The sequence below is a fragment of the Spinacia oleracea genome, chromosome 5 (genome assembly GCF_020520425.1).
Source record: "Spinacia oleracea cultivar Varoflay chromosome 5, BTI_SOV_V1, whole genome shotgun sequence".
NCBI classification, from domain to species: Eukaryota; Viridiplantae; Streptophyta; class Magnoliopsida; order Caryophyllales; family Amaranthaceae; genus Spinacia; species Spinacia oleracea.
The window spans coordinates 45,765,221-45,791,006 of NC_079491.1; the positions used below are offsets into that span (position 1 = coordinate 45,765,221).

The window sequence follows — 25,786 nt, forward strand, 5'->3', positions numbered from 1 at the left end:
AAATGTGAATTGTTGCTAAGGGTAGAATGGGTATTTAGTGTGTTACACTCCAAAAAACATTTGAATTTTGAAAACATGCTATAAAAGGAAATGGTGCAACTAATAATCTAATATGCAACTTCCATAAAAGTAAAATGTGCAAGTAAAATAAAACAGAGGAAGTATATTTTTTGATAAGTAAGCAATATATTAACAATCGTAAGAAAAATGTATTTACAACAAAAACCAAAAAAAGAACAAAGGAACTAGTGAGCAAACAAGCACTCGAAAAACAACTTTCACAATATTTACTAATAGATAATCGAAAATATTATTGTTCAAAGCTATGCCGGCAAGCGTGAAAGTCAAAATGTTGTAATTTAAGAAAGAACGGAGAAAGGTCTTACAATAATCTAATTTTCTTACTAGGTAACTGTATTTATTGTCATTTCAAACTGAGGTAGTTGTATCAGCTTAAATGACTGCCTACAGAGTTCATTGGGAAGATTTGGTTTCTTTTTTTAGGGTGGAATCACTTCATCTGATATTGCTACAAAAGCTCTTGACACTCGACTAGCTAAAGTAGTTGGGCAAGCCTTGGCCGGTGTTCCCTTATGGAAGCTTGGCGGTGAGAGTAAACACCCGGGAGTGCCATATATAGTTTTCCCAGGTAAGTTGGTATTTCCTCATTTCCATGTTTGGTCTCTACAATATTTGTTGCAATTTCTCCCTGAGGTAGCCTGCTAGATCTCACACCAACTCTCTGAAAATAAGACTAGTAATCTGTATTCATCAACAGTTATAACATATGGAACTCTTATGTTGACTATCACCTTCATGAAATACAGGCAACGTTGGTGACCATAAAGCTCTTGCTGAAGTTGTAAAATCTTGGGCTCGTCCTGCAAAACTTTCATCAACCAAAGAACTTCTGCATGTAAGAACTCCTACACATTTTTTGTTGGTTAGATTCAATCACCAAACGGTTAATTCAATTCTAACTATATCTTTTTGGCCTTAAAGAATGCAGAAAAAGGTGGATATGCTGTTGGAGCCTTTAACGTTTACAATTTGGAAGGGGTTGCTTCAGTTGTAGCTGCTGCTGAAGAAGAACGCAGTCCAGCTATTTTGCAGGTTAGCAGTTGCTATTCTGAAAGATGATATTTGTGCAGATGACACTCATTTTGTAGGTTAAAGATGCAAACTTGAATAGATTTTTCGTACCTTCTTTAAATTTGAAACAAGTTTAGCATCTATGATCCTTCAACTCAAGAAATTATCAAAATATTCAGAAGGAAATATTTTAGGAATACAATCTTCACTCTTCAGCGTAAAAAAGTTATATCATAGAAATGATTTCATTTAGACATTGATGGACTCAGCTGAGTTAATAGAGGTGTGGCCCGTGATGCTTGGCTGTCATTGGGAGTCAAAGGAACTCACAATTCCATTGTTGATTGCCCAAGATGCATAGAGTATGATTGGGGATTCCACTGGTTCCTTTTCTTGTAATTCCTCAGTTTGTGCTTGCCAAAATCTCGTCATTTTTTGTCGTTACCGTTCCCGGTTTGCCTGCCTTGTTTGTAGGGAGTGGGGACTCAATGTTTGTAACTTATGAAGAACTATAGATTCAGCAACTAAATAAGTCTTGTTTCCTCTGATATGTGTGTTTGTGTCTTTTGAATGATGAGATTATCAGAGCAAAGCCAATGGTTGCCCTCTTCATTTTGGTCATCAACACTTATCATCAATATCTCTCTCTTCCAAGTCACCCATGACCAATCACCATGCCCACCAATGACCATCATATCTGAATGGTTGCCCAATAGTTTATGTTCATGATTTTCTCTATCCTACTTAGGCCCTTTTCTTTTGTACTTATCAGTCCTTATTTTCAGGATAATTCAAGTAATTTAATTTCAGTTGAGTTGATTTAATTTAAGGAGCATTCACTTCAGTTAATTTAATTTCATTTCAATGAATTTAAGTTTAGTTTATTTAAGTTAAATTCAGTTAATTGAATTTCAGTTCACTGAATTTAAGTTTAGTTAAGTTAAGTTCAATTCAATTCGATTCAGCTCAATGCAATTCAATTCAATTTATTATTAGGGATAAATCTTGGACAAATAAGGAAAGATTCCAAAAGGGAGTAACAAAAAAACAACTCAATACGGAAAGAGGACTAACAATCAAGAACGAAGGGAGTATTACTAATATTATTAATATAATTATAATTATTAGCAATACTCCCTCCGTTTTATAATGATGTTCAATTTAGAATTTCGACACTATTCATAATCAGAGAGATTCTTCTAAATTCTTTCCAATATATAAGAAAAAACATAATGTGGGATCTTGGTTTACTTGTCTCAGTGAGTACCTTAAGAGTATCAAAATTTTATAATTTTTACAAATGTATAATTAGAGATAAAAATGATATAAAATATGCATTGGTGAACGTGAAAAATAGAAATTGTAACATCATTATGTAATGGAGGAAGTATATTATTTATTTTATTATTATTGGGGGCGACTCGTTTCCAAATTTTGCGAGGTGTAAAGAAATAATTATAATAATACGTGCACTACAAAGTTAATAGTCTTCTACAAGTTCTACTACACCATTTTATTTTTCTAATCATCTTTTTCCATATGATCCATGACCCTGTTGTTTTCTTCAACTACATCATCATTGCCATCTGCTATTTAACAGTGAAATAAACTTTAGGGGGCAATTTTACCATGGTATGTACTCCGTATGTACTCCTTATTATCTTATCTATTGTTATTATTTCTATTTTTGAAGTAATTATTATTATTATATTATTATTATTTTTGTTATTATCATTATTGTTCAGTTCGGTTCAGAAATTAAGTTCAGTTAAGTTAATTTTATTTTATTTCAGTTCAGGGAATTTCAATCAAAAAGAACAGGGCCTTATTTATCAAAAAAACAAAAGAAAAACATCCATGTATGGGACACATGTCATGATGCCAACAAATGCCCAAGTTGATGTTTTGGTCATGAGCATGACCAGGGCATTGCTCTTTCGCTCTCCTAAACAACCTCCTTGTTTTTAAACTATAATTTCTCTTTCTCCCTCTTCATGATCACCCAAACTGGGCAACCATTGGCTTCGCTCTTAATCACCTCTTCTTGCACTGTAAGCTGGCTAGTTTTCTTAGGAATATATAGTTCGGACAGTGCTGTCTTCCTAACTACTGTTATTGGTACATTTAAACTACATGCTCGTTCGTCTATGCCATGGGATATGTTGTTGGAGAGGAATGCTCGCATTCTCCATATCAGGCTCTTCAACTCATGAATCTCTTGGGTTAGAGTTATCTTTTCTGTTTCTCTTTTGTTTGTAACTTTGTGCTTTTGGATTTTTCTAGCGGTTCTCTCTGACTTCTGAGTAACAGTACATCATGGTTGGCAAAGTATATTTAAATTTGGGTAATGATGTGTTCCATCGTACATACAGCCACGTTTCAAGATTGATTGCTAGGTTAACTAGACATGCTTGTTAAGAAAACTACTCGGAACAAAGCAAATTGGCACTTTTTACCCTTATTATTGACGGATAATAGAAGATAAAAGTATTTGACAGCATGCATGTATTTAAAATGCAGAAATTTTCAGGACACCTCAAACAGGAAAAACGAGCATATATAAGAGGATAGACAGAGTTTTACATATTTGTGAAGACATCTTGCATACAACTATAATTGTGGTTCAAAACAGTTAATGAGTCCATTTTTATTTTTTTGGACAGATTCATCCTGGTGCCTTGAAGCATGGAGGTATTCCCTTGGTTGCTTGCTGTCTGTCAGCTGCTGAGCAAGCCAGTGTATGTAATCTTTCATATAGGATACCCTGGCTGAGAGCAAGAGAGGGTGAGAGACCAAGAAAAAAGTAGATATCTGCATTCATTTATTTGTTATATAGGATCTATCACATTTGCATAAGGTCTTGATCTTCAGATACACTACAAATTAACCTATTTTTTCCTAGACGAACCATTTGAAGATGCATACTGTTAGCTGCTAAATTCTATGACAAACATCATGTCTTGTGTGTGTGTTTGTGTGTGCGTGTGCAATCCTAATTATTCACACAATATACTAGGATTTTTTTAAACGATTTTTCTCTTCACAACCATGACACGCTCCCAAGATTTTTAAGATAGGTTAAGTGTTGACTACCATGACATGATTTTTCTCTTGACTACCATCACACGCTCCCAAGATTCTCCACTTTTCAGCATGTTAGGAGGGAAGAACAATTTCGTGAAAGTAACTAGCTAAATACAAAAGGAACACTATGCTGAACATTAATGTTATGTGGGAATGGAAAATTCTTGTTTTTCTGCAATATTTAACCCCTTCAGAATTTGTATTACAGGTTCCACTGACTGTTCATTTTGACCATGGAACTTCCAAGCCAGAATTACTTGAAATGCTAGAGTTGGTGAGTTTCTTTTTGTGTAAAGTTTCTTCAATTTGGCCATACCCTTAATATTTTAGATGTATTTTGATGTAGATATTTCTATTACTTGTTTAGTAATGTCTGAGAAATGATGCCAGGGATTTGATTCAGTAATGGTGGATGGCTCACATCTTCCATTTGAGGACAATATATTCTATACGAAGTACATTGCTGATTTAGCTCATCAAAAAAACATTTGTGTCGAAGCTGAATTAGGCAGATTATCAGGAATTGAGGATGACTTGACTGTCGAAGAATATGAAGCAAGGCTTACTGATATTAACCAGGTTGGATTTCTACTAATCATTTCCATTTTTCTGTCTTCTTGTGCTCTGTCTTTATTTTCTCTTTATCAAAGACGTATCTGGTGTATTGCAGGCGGAAGAGTTCCTCGATAAAACTGGTATTGATGCTCTGGCAGTGTGCATTGGCAATGTCCATGGCAAATACCCAGCAAATGGCCCAAATCTCAGGCTTGATTTGCTTAAGGTATGGGTTTCTCTATTTATTCAGAACAATTCATCAATGAAAAAACAAGCTAAAGCGAAGGACCAGAGCTCCAATAAATTTGAGGAAAGAGCGAAAAAAAGAAAAAAGTAAAAGAGAAGTTCAATATCTTGGAATTGTTTATCTGATATGAACGTACCAAGAAATGCCTCTTAAATATGAGAACATAAAGAGGATAACCACCTTGCACACTAGATCCTTAATGATCCTCTCATTTCTCTTTTGTCGAAATGCCCTCAATAGCAAAGAAAGTTGATTGTGTCCAAATGGATTGTTGCATTGTGTTGTGCATTCTGATGATCACATAATGGACCTGTAAAGGTTCAAACACAGTATCTGGAGAACGCTACGTTATGCCAGCCATACGTAATAAACTTCTGCAATGATTTGATAGTTTACAGTTATTTTGTCCTGTCTGTGGAGCTAAGAGATTCTTTACACTTGAATTATTTGCATTTATTTCTTAATGTCAACTGGATGTCGGTTCTGCAATTCCAGATCAAGTGTCAATTTGAAACATCTTTTTAGGATTCTTATTCTTGATCCAGTGCCTGCTTTATCATCTTCTTGCAGGATCTGCATGTTTTGGCGTCCAGAAAAGGTGTGATTCTGGTCCTTCACGGAGCTTCTGGTGTACCCAAGGAACTCGTTAAGGTAATCTCTTTTCATATCATACCACTTCAAATTTCTGTAGCTAATAATGACTGTATTTTTCTGACTATGATATTTCGCATAATTCATGGAATTGACTGCACACACTTCACATTGACCACACCAACTTATTTTGCTTCACTAGCAATGACAGTATAAATTTATGTTCTTCTTATGTTTTGTCCCCTTTTTACTCTAGCTTTCTTATCTCTCTTCTCGTGAAAACTTGAGAGAGCAATAGCTGTGGAATAGAAGATCCAAACGTAACCATGAGTTGTCAAAACTGCTAAGAGAACAAATAGAATTAAGATGAGTTTGCCAGGAAGGAGAAGTAGTTTCTTTTGCCAAACTAGTTTTTCCATTTTCGTCTGTTTAGTTTGTAAGGGGGAAAAAATATTTTCTTAGAATGAAAATAGCTTTTACATGAGTTTATATAGATAAGTATCCCTCCCCCAAGCTAAATATATCATAAAAATACGGCTCACTGACTACGAGCCTTACAATTGAAGAAGGCTCGGAAAAAATGTCGACAATAGAAGTTGTGTGGCCAGTTTCTTGACTGACGACACAAGGAGACGATCTCCAATTCCATTTCCTTGATCCTCTTGTTATGGCCCACCAAAGTTATCTATCACATCTTGGGAGAAGCTAGCAAAGCATTCCATGAACATCTGAAATACTCCCATCGTGACGGGTGCGGAGATTGGAGCTCCAGAGTCGCAAACCACAGAGTCACACATGCGCTGTAGGGGTGTACAAGACCCAAAAAAGTGTTATGGCCGTGGTGCATGCATCTTTAGTGTGGATAATTATTTGAAAAGATCCTGAGTATTCTCATCCAGTGGTGGAGCCGTGGAGTAGTCGGAATGGAAGCTTGCTTCTGAGATAAATACCCGTCCTCATTATGGTACCCATGTGTGGAGTAGGAGCAAACAACCAATCACCATCTCGAGGGTAGGTAAGAGCATAAGGTACCCTTTGAGAATCCTTAACTTCACCATACATGTCAACAACCAATCACAATTTTCCATCTTACGATTGACTCCATCAAGGATTGCAAAAGTGGTCAACATCCCAAAGGAAGGCTAATTGACTCCTCTGTGCCTAGCAAAGATAGTGACAAAACTTCTAACAGTTTTAGGCTTTTTTCCCTATTTTTATCCCAAATAAAAGCTTCAATTGGGAATTTCAAAAATCAAGTTGACCCATCTTGTTCTTGTCACCATGCATAAACCACAATTGCATTCTGGAACCCCATAATGTAAACTTGTCCCATCGCCCCCCCTCCGGGTGAAGCACTTAAAGTAAGAATCAATCAAAAAGACAAAGAATCGGGTTTACAAGGGAGAGAGCTTTTGTGGAATTAACTTTCAAATGGTTCAGACAGATTTCCTCTTTTTAAAAGATATTTGGATGTTATTGTTCCCCATCTTTATCTCCCCAAAAAGAATCAAACTCCTTTGGAACCAATGGTCCCGTCACAAGGCCACCTCTTTCGAACTCATGGTTTCTCCACCCCGTCAAGGTAGAAAGATACATCACCCTCCTCCAAAACAACTTCGGGGGAGGTAAGAAAGTCGACTACTACTTTCGGGTAAATCGGTAAACGTCATCCTTCAAGTTAAGAACCTTGAACCATTTACATTCCCTTCCAAATTATTGCATGCAACTTCCAAACCCTATTACCTTGGCGTCATAGATCGAGTAATGAAGTGTGGGCTTGATTTTCGTCCTTGAAGGGTATGCTAATGTCTTATTAAGGTTTTCTCAAAGGTGGGAAAGTGGGGTGGTATAAGGAAAGGTAAGTGGAGTAGTGTTTGAGGTGGATGGATTTTTTTTTTTTTTGTTGGTTTGGTTGATTTATTTCTTGTTTTACGAGGTGGATTTCGCGTCCCCGCACCGGAATTTTTTATATTTTTTGGTTGGAGGCTCCACTTCAAACACTATTCCAAGTTGCCTCACTCCAGTCACTCTGACTTTCCACGGTTAAGCAAACCTTGACAAGTCTTAGCATGGTCCATCAAGGACAAGAAATCAAGCCTACATTTCATTACTCTAGCCTATGATGCTAAGGTACTAGGTGCAGACGGTTGTATACAAGAACCTGGAAGGATGTATGTATTGTCAAGGTTTTTCACTTGAAGGATGACATTTACCGTGTTTTAGTGGTCAAATTTCTTGCCTCCGTCGATGTTGTTCGGTGGAGGGTGATGCATCATTTCACCTTGACGGGGTGGAGAAGACCGTGAGTCCGAAGGAGGTGAATGAAAGCAAGATGAGTTTGTGTCTGAGAAACTGACTTAGTTTTTGCATTGCATAGCGTAGGAAATATCTGGTCGGGTTAATTAATGCACCTAAGGAGAAGACAGTAAGATAATTTAGCATGTATTTTCTGCAGAATGTTCAGCATTATCCTAGATGACTCAAGGCTAATACTGTTTGTTAAACTTCGTTCCACATGCTGGTGAACTTTACTGCAAAATTTTCATTTATAATTGCTGACATTTTGATTGAAAATCTGAAGATATGAAAAACGTTTGTAGTTTTTTTTTTTTTTTTTCCGTTTTCTAGTAAATTAGTTCTTGCTGAAGTTGGATTAATTTTTTTTTAAATCTTGTGAATGAGCAGAGCTGCATAGAACTCGGTGTGCGGAAGTTCAATGTGAATACAGAGGTAAGGAAGGCGTACATGGAGTCGTTAACCAATAATCATGGGAAAGATGTTGTAAATGTTATGACTTTTGCCAAGGACGCTATGAAAGCTGTTGTTGTGGAAAAGATGCGTCTGTTTGGATCCAGCGGAAAAGCTTGAAGATATTGTGAAAGGCCAAATTCCATTTTTTGGAGTTGGTAAAATCGCTCAACAGTCAACACATTTTTTTTACAATTTTACAATAAGACAGTGATAGTCGGATTTTAGTGTATACCACTAGATCTCGAAATAATTGTCAGTGTAATGGTGTAATTTAAAATGTTAGTGTGACAAGTATAGACGGACAAAAAAAAAATTGTATTACGTGTGGTGCCCGAATGCAGTACAATTACAATTTTCGATATGTAATGGAACTTCCCATGAGAAGTTATTACTCAAGTGGACGAAACAAACACTTATGTAGAGCAGCACCATCCTCACCTAACTAGTGGTATTTTTCTACTGGCTGGTAATTTTACCCTAAACTATTGGATGTTCGATCCATCCGGCCCGATTATATGGATGAAAATCTGATTGCACCCCGATTTTAATCGGGTGGTGGATCGGGCTGGATCTGGGTGGACATAAATCCAACCCACCACTCGATCCACTATCCAACCCACCCATTTTTTTAGTATAATTTTTTTTATTTTTAAATCTAAAGTTATGTTTGTCTAAAACCCCAGTGGTGAAATATAGTGTTTCATTTCACCTTCTATCACGCAGTCACACTTCTCTTTCTCTCTCCTACATCCTCCCATTAGTCAACCAACGAAACCAATTAGTTAAATAATGGAACTAATTAATTGCAATTGAACCAATTAGTTAAGCAATGAAACTAATAAGTTTACAGATATAAAAATATAATTTGTTAAGCCTGAAATTTCAATTAGTTAAGCCTGAAGTTCAATTAGTTAAGCAATGGAATCAGTTAGTTAATCAATGAAACCAATTAGTTAACCAGTGGTACCAATTAGTTAAGCACTATAACCAAATAGTTGAACAATGAAACCAATTAGTTAAGCACTAAAACTAATTACTTAAGCAATGAAACCAACTAGTTAAGCAATGAAGTCAATTAGTTAAGTATTGGTACTATTTAGTTGGACAATAAAACCAATTAGATAAGCAACAAAATTAATTAGTTAAGTAATGAAACCAATTAGTTTAGCAATGAAATCCATTAGTTAAGTCTGAAATTCAATTAGTTAAGCAAAGAAACCAATTAGTTAAGCAATGAAACCAACTAGTTAAGCAATGAAGTCTATTAGTTAAGCAATGAAACCAGTTAGTTATGATTTCAGGAGCTTTAGTTACGTGTTTCTAAGTTTAGTTTTTATAAGGTCTAGTTAAGAATAATCGTGTTTTAGTTAAGATTAAATCGATTAATGAAAAAACTTTACTAGTGAACCTAAAGTGACATTATATTGGGCTAGGTGTAATTTTTTGGGCTTTGACCCAACCTTTCCTTGGAAAAGCCCTGAAATTTTAATCTTAACTAAAACGACTTTATTTTTAACTAAAACGATATATTTCTTAACTAAATATAACAAAATTATAACTAAAACAAAAACCGACTTAAATGCAAAACATGAGTCATTTCAAGGCTTTAGTTAACAATTTCAGGAAAAAAAATTAATCTTAACTAAACGACTTTATTTTTAACTAAAACGATACAGTATCTTAACTAAATATAATACAATTATAACTAAAACAAAAATCAACTTAAATGCAAAACAATGTAACTAAAACATTTTTTCATAACTAAATATAACAACAGTATAACTAAAAATAAATTACTGTTAACTAAAACCAATTTAATCATACTAAACTAAATCAATAATTACTTAAAAAGAGGGGACTTGTTAAGGAGAAAGAAAAGGAAAAGATGAATGATGAATGATGCAGACAAAACAGTTGAATCATGGCTTAGAAATGTAGTCAGCATTTTATACAATGTGGAGGACATGCTGGATGTTTTGTCCTATGAGAAACAAAGCGACGTTGTCATGAAGAGAAGTCCCAAAAGTCACTTGTTCTGGCCTTTGAGATAACCGTAAGATTGGCAACTGGATTAGTAGGATCAATACTAACATTGACCAAGCCTTGAAAGAGGCTCAAACCATTTCTCAGCTCAGGGGTCTAATGCACTTCCCACTGGCAGCTGCAACAAACATTATTACCAGTGAATTTGTCGACCGCCATAGCATGATGGATCAGGCAGCGCCGTCGATAAGCTGACCACCAGCCGCCATAAAACAACGAATATTCAACCTCCGGTCGCAGTTGTTGCAAAGAGGCGAATCGCCGCCTCTGTTCCCCTGCACCGCAAGATCTCCGGTCGAAGGGGAGGAGCTCAGGCAGCGGCAACGACAGCAGGTGAATAATCAAAATCAAAAACCTAAATCAAAATCCTAAAATCAAAAACCTAAATCAAAATCCTAAAATCAAAAACCTAAACCTAAATCAAAATCTTAAAATCAAAATCCAAATGAACGGCGAGGAAGAGAGGTCGGCGGAAAATCTTCTATGGAAGGCAACGAATTTGAGAAGAGAGAGGGGGAGCGCGCATGAGGAGGAAAGAGCTGAGGCAGGGGTTTGAGTAATTTTGAACGAGATGAACCAGGAGAGAGGAGAGGGGAGGGGAGCTTCAGGCTCGAATTGAATGAAAAACGAAGAAAAAAAACTATATTTATATTGCGCGTGACCCCACGCGCGCGTGGGCAAACCATGTGGTCTGACAGACGCGTGAGCGTCAGGCCGCCTGACAGTAAAGTTACGAGTAAACAGGTCTGAAGGTCCCTAAACTTTGCCAAAAGGAGCAGTTTAGTCCCTCAAGTTTCAAAAGGAGCATTTAGGTCCCTCAAAATGGATGGAAAACGCTGCTTTTTGTTTTCCGTCACTAACGTCCGTTAAAATGCATTTAAATTAAAAGGAAACTAAATAAAAGCCACTAAACGACAAAAAAACAGTTACATTTACCATTTACCAATAATTAAATAAAGGGAAACCCATTTAAGTTAGCTTTTTACAAAAATATAGCCGTTGGACCTCTCAAAAAACAGAATATTAAACATTCCATGCACACAGCAACAAAAAAACACTTCAAAAAAAAAATCTTTCTTCTCCATCTTCTGCTCTGTGTTTTTTCTCTGTTGCTCCACCATAGCTGACTCTTCTCAACAAAAAGGTATTTTTCTGCCATTTTTTTTGTAAATCTTAAGTTAGCTTACTTTAACAATAATTAAACATATTTAGGAATAAATTATTAAAAAGTAATTTATTTGCAGAATGATGAACAGGGCTATCTCTTTGTTCCAATAGTGATAATGAACACCCTAAGAAGTGCTACTGTGGATTCACAGTATCCATTCAAAGGGCATGGACAAAAGAAAATCCCGGAAGGAGGTTCATTGCTTGTCCAGATTATGATGTTGAAACAAACAGAAGGGGTTGCATCTTTTTTAGATGGATTGATGAACAAGAACCCACAACTTGGCAAACAAATGTCATATTAGGGTTAATGCAAGATAAACAAAGCCTTGCTGCTGAAGTTGATAGTTTTAGGATAAAACTTAGTGAAGCTAACAATTATGCAAGGAAGAGGGAGTCAGATTATGTGATGAGCAAGATGAAAAGACCTATTAGTGTGAAATGTGAAGTGTGGGTTGTAATCCTAGTGGTTCTGTTTTTTTTTTATCTGGTTTGTTTTAAGTTAAGTGGGTAGGTAAAATGTAATGATCTGCACTAATGAAATGTAATGAAGACTTTAAAATCAATAAAATCTAACCTCATGGTCTTTTTTCTAATCTTCTAGCCATTGCAAGATCCTGCAATGCTTGACTTGATATTGTGTGTCCTTGACTTGGTTGAGTCTATGACAATGGGAAGTCATGTGCAGGGAAGGAGTAGATGATTTTCTCACCCCCATGATCAGAATAGAAAGCTGCAGGAGCTCTTTGCCTCTGTGGTGTGGGGAAATGTTGTGATATATGCTGCATTAAAACAAATTAGGAACAAGTTGGCTACAGTTAGTAAAGTAACATGTAAGAAAGAATTTGAGTGTATTGAATCACTTACAGTAGCTATTCTTTGATACCCATTTGGGTAGGTATAAATACCCACACCCCTATTGTGCATTGGTATAGCTGAACTGGTTCTTGGGTGTTGTTGCTGTGGTGTGGTCTGTTCTGCAGTAGCATGATTGTTTCTGTGTTGTTGTTGCTTAGGGGCATTCTTGCAACCCTGTGGCCTATCACACCACATCAGCTGCATTTCAAGGCACAGCCTGTTCTCTTCAGCTTACCAGATGTAGTTACCTCTCCAACACCATATCTCCTCTTTGTTTTAGGTCTTCCATTAACCTTTTTCACCTTTGGAGCTACAACAATGCTATCAGAATTAGGCCACTCTTGAAGACCATTTAAATGCTCTAACAAAAATTCATATGCCTTCATGTAGATCTGTTTGCAGAAATAGGCATTCACATATTGTTCTGGGTGGTCTACTTTATTCCATATAGCAACAATTCCATGTTTGCATGGAATTACACTCACCTGCCATGCATTGCAACTGCAAGTATGTTGGTTCAGATCCACCACATACTTAACCTGTGTTGCACCTTCTCTTACTCCATAGCAAAACCCACCATCCCAGTATGCATTCCAACCCCTAGCCCAAATTTTGTGTTTCTCTAACTGATTTTGGATCCTAGGACACAACATTATCTCCTTTTTCCCAATGAAATCTCTTTTCTTATGCAGTCTTTCCATCAAACCCTCTCTGATATCTTCCAACATGGTAATAATATGCTTGTGCCTTGCACTCAAGATGTATGCATTAGACACCTCACTTATATTGTTGTCTACACTGTCACAACAAGATAATGGAGTGTAGAATGCCCTACACCATTTCTTGTAGTTCCTTTTCATTAGATCTTCAGCAGCTTCATGTGAAATACCCCTCATTACTTCAATGTTTTCATTGAAGTGATTGACTGTGTTGCTTTTTGCAATAGTCCAGAACTGTTTTCTGAACTCTAAACCACCTCCAAACACTCCCCTAAAGTTACAGTACACATGCCTTGCACACACCCTACTTTCAGCTTGTGGAAACACATTTGCAACAGCAGCAAGTAAACCCTTTTGTTGGTCAGACATGAATGTGTACCCTGCTCCTTCACTAGTGCCTAAATCAGTAGCTAGAAGTTCCAGAAACCAACTCCATGTGTCAGTGCTCTCAACCTTACAAACAGCCCAAGCCAAAGGGAACATTTGATTGTTTCCATCCCTCCCAACTGCTACTAACAATTGACCCCCAAATGGTCCCTTTAAGAAACATCCATCAAGTGATATGAAAGGTCTGAATCCTGCCAAGAACCCTTTCCTAAGTGCCTCAAAACACAAATACAGTCTGTCAAACACATTTGCATCTAACTTCAACTTCGCTGTGTTCCCTGGATTGCTTCTAATTATCTCAGTTGCATACCTTGGGAGTAATGCATACTGCTCTTTGTATTCACCAACAATGAGTGCTTGACCCCTTCTCCTAGCCCTAGTAGCCTTGTCTTTGCTCACCCTTATACCCTTTCCTAACCAAATGGTTTCCTGAATATCTTGCACTCTCATGTAAGGGTTAACCTTAAACAGATTCTGATAGTGTTGTGCAATCCAATTTGAAGTCATCTTCTTAATGATAGGTGTCCTACCACAAGTGTGCTCACTGACAAATGTTTTCACTGTAAATGACCTTCTTCCTCTCTCCCATAAAGCCCAGATTCTCCATTTACAACCTTTATCTTTGTGCTCACACTCTGCACAAACCCTAGTGGAATCATTCTTAGAAAATGGAATGTTTCTTCCTTTATCAATTGAATAATCTATGATTGCTTTCCTAAATGTCTTTGGATTCTCAAACTGTTGCCCAACATAAAAAGTGGCTTCCCTCTCTTCAGTTTCAGTGTTGTTTTGCTTCTGTTTTCCTCTCCCCCTCTTATGGTATTGTGGTTCAACTAAGTAACCAACATCATCCTCATCTTCTGACTCACTAGGGCTGTCTAAGTCACTGTATCCATCAAAGTCATCCCCTAAATTCAGACCACCTTCTACTTTACTTTCTGCTAGTTTTTTCAGCATTACCAACTCCTCAACATAAGCCTTTTCCCTTCTCATATCATCAGATATCTTAGACCTAGCAGTGGCTAATTCATCATCATCCTCATCTATACCCTCTGAATCATGATCAATTTCAGGTTGAGGTTCATTTTGAGGTTGAATTTGAGGTTCAATTTGAGGTTTGTATGCAGTTTGTTTGGGTGGGAGTAATGTAAAAGGTGGTTCCACATAATCAGAATCTAAGTCAACTACATCAGTATTCAACAACTCAAGGAAGCTACCTCTCCCTCCTCCCCCTCCTCCCCCTCCTCCCCTCCTGTTTAGGTTAAAGTTGTAGGTGGGTTTGATTTTATGTTCAAAGTATATATGAATGCTTTTGTATTCAAAAAGTAAAGCTAAGAAAGGGTCACAAGTACTACTATCAAAACCTAAAAACCTAACCCCATTCTTGAATTCTTTCCTAGGGTCCCAGAAATGTACTTTCTCTATGTAATCCCCCGTAATTTTATTTATATACTTTAACGAATATTTAATATATTAATATATATTTAAACATAATTTACGGATTTTAGAAACGAATATGTAATTGAAATGTAATTATTATATTTCATTTCGAATACTTTTAATATTATGAAATCAAAATGTATTTTCGAATTTTACTTTAAAACAAATTCGAATTTCGAAACCACGTTCTATTGAAATTAGAAAACAAGTACTAAACATTTTGGATTCATCAACCTAAATTCCTACTCCTAGCCCAATTGGGCAAAGCCCAAACCAATAAACCCAACAAAAATACTCCTCTCTCCCCTCCATCCTCACGTGAAACCAAAGAAAGAAAAGAAACTCTCCTTCCATCCTCCTGCAAATCACGTACAACACCATACACCACCCCTCAACCGTTTTCTCTCTCCCCTCCCTTCACGCCGTCGCACTGCCCTACCGCCGACCACCTCCCGCCGCCGCGAGCACGGTGACTTCTCCTCCTTCCTCTTTTTCTTTCTTTTTTCTTTTCTTTTATTTCCGTATGTGTTCCTCCTCCCTTTTCGTGGCTGACCTTCACTGATTCGCGCAGCCACCGCAAGTCGCACCACCGTGTGCCGCCGTGCCCAGCCCCTGCCGCGAGCCACCTCCGTCTGCCGACCAACTCTCTCTCCTCCTTCTTGAATTGGTTACTTTCTTAAACCCTAAGTAACTAATTATTTTAAATTAAAACTTGTTAATTTAGATTATGTTCTTAAATTAAATTTATAATTTTTATGGTGAATATGATTTTCAGATTTGATGTTGAGATTAAAAACGAATTAATTTTCAGTTTTGATTAATTAAAATTAAGTTAGGGCTTAATCATGATTTATTAGTTTGAATTATGTTTTCTTGAATTAAAGCTATGGGTTTTGTGATTTAAATTATAAATTTAAGATTATATGAATTTATAATAAAGTTATTGATTTTCAGATTACCTAATGACATTGAAATATTGGTTTTGATGGTTTAAAGTATGAAATTCAAAGTTTTTATGATTATTAATCATGGTAGGTTGAGTATGGATTGTTGAATTGGTTGTTTTGAGATACTAGGAACGTAGATTGACCTTGGTGAAGTTTTTAAATGAATTTATATTGCTGAAAATTTAGAGTACGATGTTTGCAAAAAGTTTTCAACGAATTTCAATCACTAGTTCAATAATTATGATGCTAGGAAAGCAAATGTCTAAGTTTTGATATTGGAGAAAGTTCTAAATACGTTTAGGATGCATTAAGAATTCTCTATTATGGTTGCCAATGATTAGAAATTGATTGGGAATACTTGTTGGTTGTTTTAGGCGGAGAATTCTCTTTAGGCGACTTTTGAAAGTGTTAAAGTGGCATATCAGTTTGTTTACACAAGGTACGTACATACTTGTGTGCTTGGAATGTGTGCTAATTGTTGAAACCATGTTGAATTGTTGATGAACTTGGTTATGTTGATATCGTTGATGAATTTAGTCAGGTTGAATATTGCATGTTTAATACTGTTGGTTAGACATATTGAACCTATATTGCATTTTGAGGATTATAGCATGTTAGTATGGATGATTGATACAAACATGTTTGATTGGGAACACTAGATTACTTTGTATATAATTCAGATTAGTGGATTGTTGTTCCCTTTTAGCTTTTCACTACTTTATGAGGGCCGAGGACCTCATTTAGTAAGTTGAAACCTTATACCCACATACAGGGTAGATCAGTATTAAAGGAAGAATTGGAGTTAATTGGAATGAGTCTTGTTTGATGCCTTTGTGATCACTTACTCAATTCCAAGATAAAAACAGTTGTAAATAAATGTGGATTGTATGCGTTATGTGATTGTTGAGTCATAACAGGGTGTCAATTTGTAAATCATGTAAAGTGAAACTGAGTAACAATAGCTTTAGACTATGCACGTCTAAAGTGACGGACAAACATGAGTTGGGGTTCATGGTGGTAGCCCATGGCCTTTAATTCGGACTGGATTGATCACCGTGTCCTTTTTTTTTAATTCAAACGTTCCTCGATATCGCAGGTCACTGAGGTTACGGAGTCGCGCCCGTACCTCGTCTTCCTTAGTGAAGCCTCTAGCTAGAAAACTCGGTCCATTGCCTATTTCAACTAAAATAATATTATTGTTATAAAAGTCCAGTCCAGTCTAGCCTAGTCTAGTTAAGTATGGTCGTCAAATTATCATGTTTTGTCTGCCCTTGTTTATGTTCATTAGTATCATGTTAGGGTTGTTCGTTAATAGTATCATGTTAGGATTATTATTGTTTTAGTATGTAGTACTCAGCTTTGCTGATTACGTGCTTTGTTTGTGTGTGTTGATCATGGCTATGCCTTATTGATCCTGTGATGACCCATCTTTGGTGAGCAGTCTCTAAGGATCAATAAGCGTTGCCCATCTACAGGTTTGAAGATGATGCATCATTGGGATCGGGATTAGAGAGCTTGTAGTTATATTTGTTTTATTAAATGATTTGGTTTGTTAACTTAATTTGAAATTTGTCGTACTATTCGTATTTCCTTATTTCAGTTAATTGGTTTTGGACCTAATATGTAATAAGATTATTTATGAACCTAAAAGTTAGTTTTATGTTTTCCGCTGTAAAATTCTGAATAAGCCGTTACGTTTTCACACGGGCGATAATACTTTGATAATTCCCTACAGTTATATTTAAAAAGGGTTATTTTAGAAAATGGGAATTGTCGGGGTGTTACAAAGTGGTATTTTTGAGCTAAAGGTTTTACTGACATTTCGTGTCTACCTTTTAAATTTTAGGCGCCTAACTAACTAATTAGTTACGTAAAAAGAATTTCGTTGAAGTAAACTACAACTAGTGAATAAATTGAAAGTTATTAGTTAGAAATGTTTGAATTTATTTTAAAATTAACTCTTGAATTACGTGCTTTGAAATACGTTCTTGTTTATGTGACTTAATGTATTTCGTTTCTTTTTTTTGAAATTTAAATTAATATTTTCGTAATTATGTTAAAAAAAAAAAAATTACTGCTGCTACAGTACCGGAAAAAAAAAATTATTATTTTCCTTATTATTATTTGTCGTCTAAATAACTATTCGTTTAATCAAATTAACTCTTATAAATCATTCTTGTTTTATTCTTTTATGCTTCAATGTTTGATATATTATGATTAGTTTGAGAGATGAGTAGCATAGGAAAGGGCATATAGAATAGAAGCATTGTGTCTGCATTATGTCAACATGATTGTACTTTCTCTACCTGCGAACTGTTGTGTCTTTCCTATGGTTTGCGATTGATATATATTCTTACTTATTGTGTATTGTGGGATCATACGGTAAGTGAGAGTACTAATTACTAACATAGAAACTATGTTTAATTGTTATAGATCACTAATCATGTCTGGCATGGAAGAAAATAGAATAGGGAGCAACTCTAACCCTATTGTTCTGAGCGATGATGAAAATGTGATGAATTATGAACCTGACAACAGTAGAATTCGTAGTCTAGAGCACATTCGTCGCGAAGTAATGAAAACAAGTGCATATGGTAGCGATGATGAGGCGATTCGTGAGTATGACCGTGCTGTGGGTAAAACAAAAATGGATATCTACAAAGCTTTTCTGAGGGTTGAATCTGATTCTGAGCATGAGTTTGAGCCTGAATTTGATTTTGAGTTTGAGCCTGAATTTGAGTTTGAGCCTGAAATTGAGTTTGAATTTGAGCCTGAGCCTGAGCCCGAGTCTTAGCCAGAAGAAGATAATCATCAACTTCAAGGTCTACGAAGATCCTGGAGGCCAAGAAAGGAAGCTTATTATTTTGATATGGATGATGATGATGAACTTAAATATGAGTTATTCACCCTAGAAGGTTATAGCGAATCAAAGGACAAGTCTGATGATGTTTCCCTTTAGCTTTGCTTACATATTTAGTGTGTGTGAGAAAAATGTTGGACAATCCGCCCAACCATAGTTTATGTTTATATCGTAGAACCTTTTTACTTTATTTTGAGAACAGGTGTGTGTTAATATTTAGGATTGTTATTGACATTCTTCTGAGGAATAAAAGTTAGATTATTGACTATCTAAAGGATCAAAGTTTATTACGGGCACGCAAGGGGAATGTTTTCTTCTTTTATTCTACCTTATTATTCGTGATGATTGAAGTTATTCCTTGTCTCTCAGTTGAATGTTTTGCATGATTGTTCATTTCGTGTGCATTTTGAATGTTGATGTGATATTGCATTGCTAGAGGATAATATAAGTAAAGTTTTGAACCTGAATTAGAGTATATTAATTTCAGGTCGCGCTCTAGGATGGCCAATAATAGTGACCTAGTTGCTGCTATTCGCCTCTTGGCGGAAAAACTAACCCAGGAAAGAACTGAGCGCCCCGATTCTGCAGGGGACATGTTTGAAAGGCTTGCGAAAGTTAAGCCACCATACTTTAAGGGGCAGGCAGACCCCACATTCCTTGAAAACTGGATCAGAGAATTTGAGAAACTATTTGGGGCGGTAAACTGTCCTGAGCATATGAAAGTAGGCCAAGCTGTCCTCTACCTGAAAGATGAGGCCGACCTTTGGTGGAGGGAAAATGGGACTAGACTAAGTGCTGCTGAGGGATTCAATTGGGATTCTTTTATTGTTGCTTTGAGGGGGGAGTTTTATCCTCCTTTTATGAGGAAGCAGAAAGCACAGGAGTTTATCAACCTTAGGATGGGAAATATAACCATTGCTGAATACTACAGTAAGTTTATAGCTTTGTCGAGGTTTGCACCTGAGGTGGTAGCTACTGAGGAGCTAAAGGCTCAGAGGTTTGAGCAGGGGTTAACCGATGAGATCCAACTGGGATTAGGCGGGGAAACCTTTACGTCCTTAGACATTGTGTATGGGAGAGCTGCTCATATTTATGGCCTACAGACCAGGAGAGACAAGAAGAATGTTATTGTTGGGGATAAAAGGAAAGAGTTTAATGCTGGGGGAAGTCAGGGGAACTTCAAAAGGAATAGAAATAGGAATGGTAATGGTAATGGTAATGGTAATTTCCAGGGAAGAAACAACCAGGGGAATAACTACACCAACAAAAACCAGCCTAACAGAGTGCATCACTGTAAGATGTGCAACAACAATCACCCTGGGAAGGACTATAAGGGGGAATTGGTAATCTGCAACTATTGTCGTAAGAAGGGGCATAGAGAATATGAGTGCTTTACAAAGCAGAAGAGAGAGCAGAATGGTGGTGGGAGTAGTAACCAAGGGAAACCAGGGTTTAACCATTCGGGGAACCAAGGTTCGAAGCCTGCTGGGGCACCAAATAACCAGGGAAACCAAAACAAACCTGCCAATGGAAACAACAATAACAACAAGGCTCCTGGAAAGCTATTCGTAATGAGTAGAAATGAAGCTGAACGTTCTGCAGATGTAGTTTCGAGTACTTTCTCTGTTCACTCCTTACCTGTTAAAACGTTGTTTGATTCAGGGGCAACTTATTCTTTTATTTCGTCCTCTATTGTTAAAAGTTTGAAGTTAGTAGATTTTGAGGCAATTCATTTACCTGTTAGTATGCCTACTGGTGCAACCATAAGGTGTACGAAATTATTTAAGAACTTGCCCTTGAAAATAAAAGATTGCACTTTTCCATCTAATTTGATAGAATTTAGTTTGGGGGACCTAGATGTGATTCTGGGGATGGATTGGCTAAGCTTATACAAGGCCAGGATAGATTGCGAGATTCAGAAGGTAAGCCTAAAGAACCCTACTGGGAAATCAATATCATATAGACGTTTTGGGAAGTCTAGGAACTTTGGGGTGATCTCCGCATTGCAAGTGAGGAAATTGGTCAATAAAGGGTGTGAACTATTTTTCTGTAGTGTCCAAGATGTGAGTAAGGAAGTTGGGGTAAAGATAGAGGATGTCCCAATCGTAGGAGAATTCGTAGATGTATTTCCGGATGAGATTCCGGGTATGCCACCGGCTAGAGCCCTCGAGTTTACCATAGAGTTAAATCCCGGAACCACACCTATATCCAAAGCACCTTATAGGACGGCACCCCCAGAAATGAGTGAGTTAAAGACACAATTGCAGGACTTGTTCGACAAGGGGTACATTAGGCCTAGTGCATCACCGTGGGGAGCTCCAGTATTGTTTGTCAAAAAGAAAGATGGGAGTATGCGGCTATGTATTGATTACAGGGAGTTGAACAACGTAACAATCAAAAACAAATATCCTTTGCCTAGGATAGATGACCTGTTTGACCAGTTGAATGGGGCAAGTGTATTCTCAAAGATTGATTTGCGTTCGGGATATCACCAATTGAGGGTAGCTGAGAAAGACATTCCTAAGACTGCATTTAGGACTCGTTATGGCCATTATGAGTTTACAGTAATGCCTTTTGGGTTAACCAATGCACCCGCCATATTTATGGATTTGATGAATAGGATTTTCCATGAATTCCTAGATAAGTTTGTGGTGGTATTCATTGATGATATTCTGATCTATTCGAGGAATGAAAAGGAACATGATGAACATTTGAGGGTTATCTTGGAGACGCTTAGGAAGAACCAGTTGTATGCAAAGTTCTCTAAGTGTGAGTTTCGTCTGGAAAAGGTAGCATTTTTGGGACATTATGTGTCAAAGGAAGGAGTCTCTGTGGATCCTGCCAAGATTCAAGCTGTGAGTGAGTGGCCTACTCCGAATAATGTGTCTGATATTCGGAGTTTCTTAGGTCTAGCTGGGTATTATAGGAGATTTGTGAGAGATTTCTCAAAGATAGAAAGACCCATGACCAACTTGATGAAGAAAGAATCAAAATTTGAGTGGAGCGAAAAATGTGAGGAAGCCTTCCGAATTCTCAAAGAACGTTTAACCTCAGCACCTGTTTTGACCTTGCCTGATGGGAATGAAGGGTTTGAGGTATATAGTGATGCGTCAAAGAATGGGTTGGGGTGTGTGTTACAGCAAAATGGGAAGGTGATTGCGTATGCGTCGCGTCAATTAAAACCATATGAGGCTAATTACCCTACCCACGATCTAGAGCTAGCTGCGATTGTTTTCGCTTTGAAAATTTGGAGACATTACCTCTATGGGGCAACATGTAAGATCTTCACAGACCACAAAAGCCTAAAATACATTTTCACCCAAAAAGATCTCAACATGAGACAAAGAAGATGGTTAGAGTTGATCAAGGACTATGATTTGAACATTCAGTACCATGAGGGGAAAGCAAATGTAGTTGCCGATGCATTGAGTAGGAAATCTAGCCATAGTATGAATGTCTTGGTAGTGCCTGAAGAGTTGTGTCGAGACATGCAGAAACTTAGCCTGGAAATAGTAAATCCTGGGGAAACCAAAGCAAAACTGAGTGCATTGTCATTGGGGTTGTCCATATTCGAGGAGATTAGAGAAAGTCAAGTTGGGGATGAGTACTTAGGGAAGATCAAAGAAAAGATGGGTCAAGGGAAGGAAGTGGATTTCAAGATTCATGAGGATGGTAGTTTGAGGTTCAAAGGGAGATGGTGTGTACCACAAAAGTGTGAAGAACTCAAGAGACGTCTTATGGATGAGGGGCATAATACTCCATATTCTGTGCACCCTGGGGGTGACAAGTTGTACAAAGACCTGAAGCAAATCTATTGGTGGCCTAATATGAAACGGGAAGTTGCTGAGTTTGTGTCTAGATGCCTAACCTGTCAGAAAGTCAAAATAGACCACAAAAGACCCATGGGGAAAGTTCAACCTTTAGAAGTGCCTGGATGGAAGTGGGATTCCATTTCTATGGATTTTGTTACTGCCTTGCCTAGATCAAAGAACGGAAATGATACCATTTGGGTAATTATGGACCGTCTAACAAAATCAGCCGTGTTTATTCCGATTAAGGAGACATGGAAAAAGAAACAGCTTGCAAAGACTTACATTAATCATGTAGTGAGGTTGCATGGGGTCCCAACCGATATTATCTCAGACCGTGATTCAAGATTCCTCTCGAAATTTTGGCAAAAGGTCCAGTTGAACCTTGGGACAACTTTGAAAATGAGCACTGATTTCCACCCTGCAACCGATGGTCAGACTGAGAGAACTAACCAGACTATGGAAGATATGTTGAGGGCTTGTGCGATTGACTTTAAGGGTAGTTGGGAAGACCATCTAGACTTGATCGAATTGTCATACAACAATAGTTACCATGCAAGCATTAAGATGGCACCTTTTGAGGCACTATATGGGAGAAAGTGTAGAAGTCCCACCTGCTGGAATGATTTGAGTGAAAATATAGTTTTGGGAACAGAATTCATTGAGGAGACTGTCAGGAATGTAAAAATGATTCAGGCTAGAATTCAAGCTGCCCAGGATAGGCAAAAGAGCTATGCGGATTTGAAAAGAAGAGATGATGAATTTGCAGTAGGTGATAAAGTGTTCTTGAAAGTATCACCAACCAAGGGTGTGATGAGATTTGGGAAAAAGGGCAAGCTAAGTGCCAAGTATGTAGGCCCATATGAGATTCTGCAACGAATAGGGAAAGTAGCATACAAGTTAGCCTTGCCAATGGAGTTCGAAAAGATGCACGACGTGTTTCACATTTCCCAACTAAAGCGCTATATCCCTGACGAGCGTCATATCTTAGAGCCTGAGAGAATCCAGATTGATAGTAGCCTCACATACCAAGAAAGGCCTGTGAAAATCCTTGATAGGAAAGTGCGTAGTACACGCAATAAGGTCGTCAGCATAGTGAAAGTACTTTGGTCGAACCACGAGTACGAAGAGGCAACGTGGGAAGCCGAAGCTGAAATGAAGATCAAGTATCCAGAGTTATTTTCTGAGGTGAGTTACGAGGGCGTAACTCGTTTTCTTTAAGAGGGGTAGAATGCGATAGAAATTCGCGCTTTTTACCTATTTTTATGGTATTTTTATGCATTTCATGCTTGTTTTTACATGTTGATGCAAGTAAATAGATTCTCCGCATAAGAAAATGTGTTCTTGAGTATTACAAGTAGCTCTTAGTTGGCAAAAGAGTGCACAAGAGTGGCACAAAGTACTTCTACAATAAGAATAAGTTGAAAAGTTTGGAAAGACATGTGAATTTTCGTGTCAAGTTTCGGGACGAAACTTCTTTTAAGAGGGGTAGATTGTAATCCCCCGTAATTTTATTTATATACTTTAACTAATATTTAATATATTAATATATATTTAAACATAATTTACGGATTTTAGAAACGAATATGTAATTGAAATGTAATTATTATATTTCATTTCGAATACTTTTAATATTATGAAATCAAAATGTATTTTCGAATTTTACTTTAAAACGAATTCGAATTTCGAAACCACGTTCTATTGAAATTAGAAAACAAGTACTAAACATTTTGGATTCATCAACCTAAATTCCTACTCCTAGCCCAATTGGGCAAAGCCCAAACCAATAAACCCAACAAAAATACTCCTCTCTCCCCTCCATCCTCACGTGAAACCAAAGAAAGAAAAGAAACCCTCCTTCCATCCTCCTGAAAATCACGTACAACACCATACACCACCCCTCAACCGTTTTCTCTCTCTCCTTCCTTCACGTCGTCGCACTGCCCTACCGCCGACCACCTCCCGCCGCCGCGAGCACGGTGACTTCTCCTCCTTCCTCTTTTTCTTTCTTTTTTCTTTTCTTTTATTTTCGTACGTGTTCCTCCTCCCTTTTCGTGGCTGGCCTTCACTGATTCGCGCAGCCACCGCAAGTCGCACCACCGTGTGTCGCCGTGCCCAGCCCCTGCCGCGAGCCACCTCCGTCCGCCGGCCAACTCTCTCTCCTCCTTCTTGAATTGGTTACTTTCTTAAACCCTAAGTAACTAATTATTTTAAATTAAAGCTTGTTAATTTAGATTATGTTCTTAAATTAAATTTATAATATTTATGGTGAATATGATTTTCAGATTTGATGTTGAGATTAAAAACGAATTAATTTTCAGTTTTGATTGATTAAAATTAAGTTAGGGCTTAATCATGATTTATTAGTTTGAATTATGTTTTCTTGAATTAAAGCTATGGGTTTTGTGATTTAAATTATAAATTTAAGATTATATGAATTTATAATAAAGTTATTGATTTTCAGATTACCTAATGACATTGAAATATTGGTTTTGATGGTTTAAAGTATGAAATTCAAAGTTTTTATGATTATTAATCATGGTAGGTTGAGTATGGATTGTTGAATTGGTTGTTTTGAGATACTAGGAACGTAGATTGACCTTGGTGAAGTTTTTAAATGAATTTATATTGCTGAAAATTTAGAGTACGATGTTTGCAAAAAGTTTTCAACGAATTTCAATCACTAGTTCAATAATTATGATGCTAGGAAAGCAATTGTCTAAGTTTTGATATTGGAGAAAGTTCTAAATACGTTTAGGATGCATTTAGAATGCTCTATTATGGTTGCCAATGATTAGAAATTGATTGGGATTACTTGTTGGTTGTTTTAGGCGGAGAATTCTCTTTAGGCGACTTTTGAAAGTGTTAAAGTGGCCTATCAGTTTGTTTACACAAGGTACGTACATACTTGTGTGCTTGGAATGTGTGCTAATTGTTGAAACCATGTTGAATTGTTGATGAACTTGGTTATGTTGATATCGTTGATGAATTTAGTCAGGTTGAATATTGCATGTTTAATACTGTTGGTTAGACATATTGAACCTATATTGCATTTTGAGGATTATAGCATGTTAGTATGGATGATTGATACAAACATGTTTGATTGGGAACACTAGATTACTTTGTATATAATTCAGATTAGTGAATTGTTGTTCCCTTTTAGCTTTTCACTACTTTATGAGGGCCGAGGACCTCATTTAGTAAGTTGAAACCTTATACCCACATACAGGGTAGAT

At 37.0% G+C, this 25,786-nt stretch overlaps 1 protein-coding gene and 1 long non-coding RNA gene across 3 annotated transcripts in view; one reads left to right on the top strand and one right to left on the bottom strand.

The window, feature by feature from the left end:
• The window catches only part of LOC110798266 (uncharacterized), a 39,987-nt gene extending 31,271 nt beyond the window's left edge, over window positions 1-8,716 (top strand). The window contains exons 35-43 of one of the 2 annotated variants that reach the window (XM_022003438.2): window positions 505-649; window positions 828-916; window positions 1,003-1,113; window positions 3,756-3,830; window positions 4,385-4,450; window positions 4,567-4,755; window positions 4,847-4,957; window positions 5,549-5,629; window positions 8,255-8,716. In XM_022003438.2, the coding sequence (XP_021859130.1) occupies window positions 505-649; window positions 828-916; window positions 1,003-1,113; window positions 3,756-3,830; window positions 4,385-4,450; window positions 4,567-4,755; window positions 4,847-4,957; window positions 5,549-5,629; window positions 8,255-8,437 (1,050 nt within the window). In that variant the 3' untranslated portion in view covers window positions 8,438-8,716. Of the gene's footprint in view, window positions 1-504; window positions 650-827; window positions 917-1,002; window positions 1,114-3,755; window positions 3,877-4,384; window positions 4,451-4,566; window positions 4,756-4,846; window positions 4,958-5,548; window positions 5,630-8,254 lie in introns of those variants that run through there. The other variant, XM_022003439.2, reaches the window with a different exon arrangement.
• Window positions 8,717-10,059: 1,343 nt separating this feature from the next.
• LOC110798271 (uncharacterized) lies at window positions 10,060-12,229 on the bottom strand. The gene is made up of 2 exons (XR_008920921.1): window positions 12,108-12,229; window positions 10,060-11,515 (listed from the first exon to the last, which is right to left on the bottom strand). It is a non-coding gene; the product is annotated as an uncharacterized lncRNA (long non-coding RNA).
• Window positions 12,230-25,786: the final 13,557 nt, after the last annotated feature.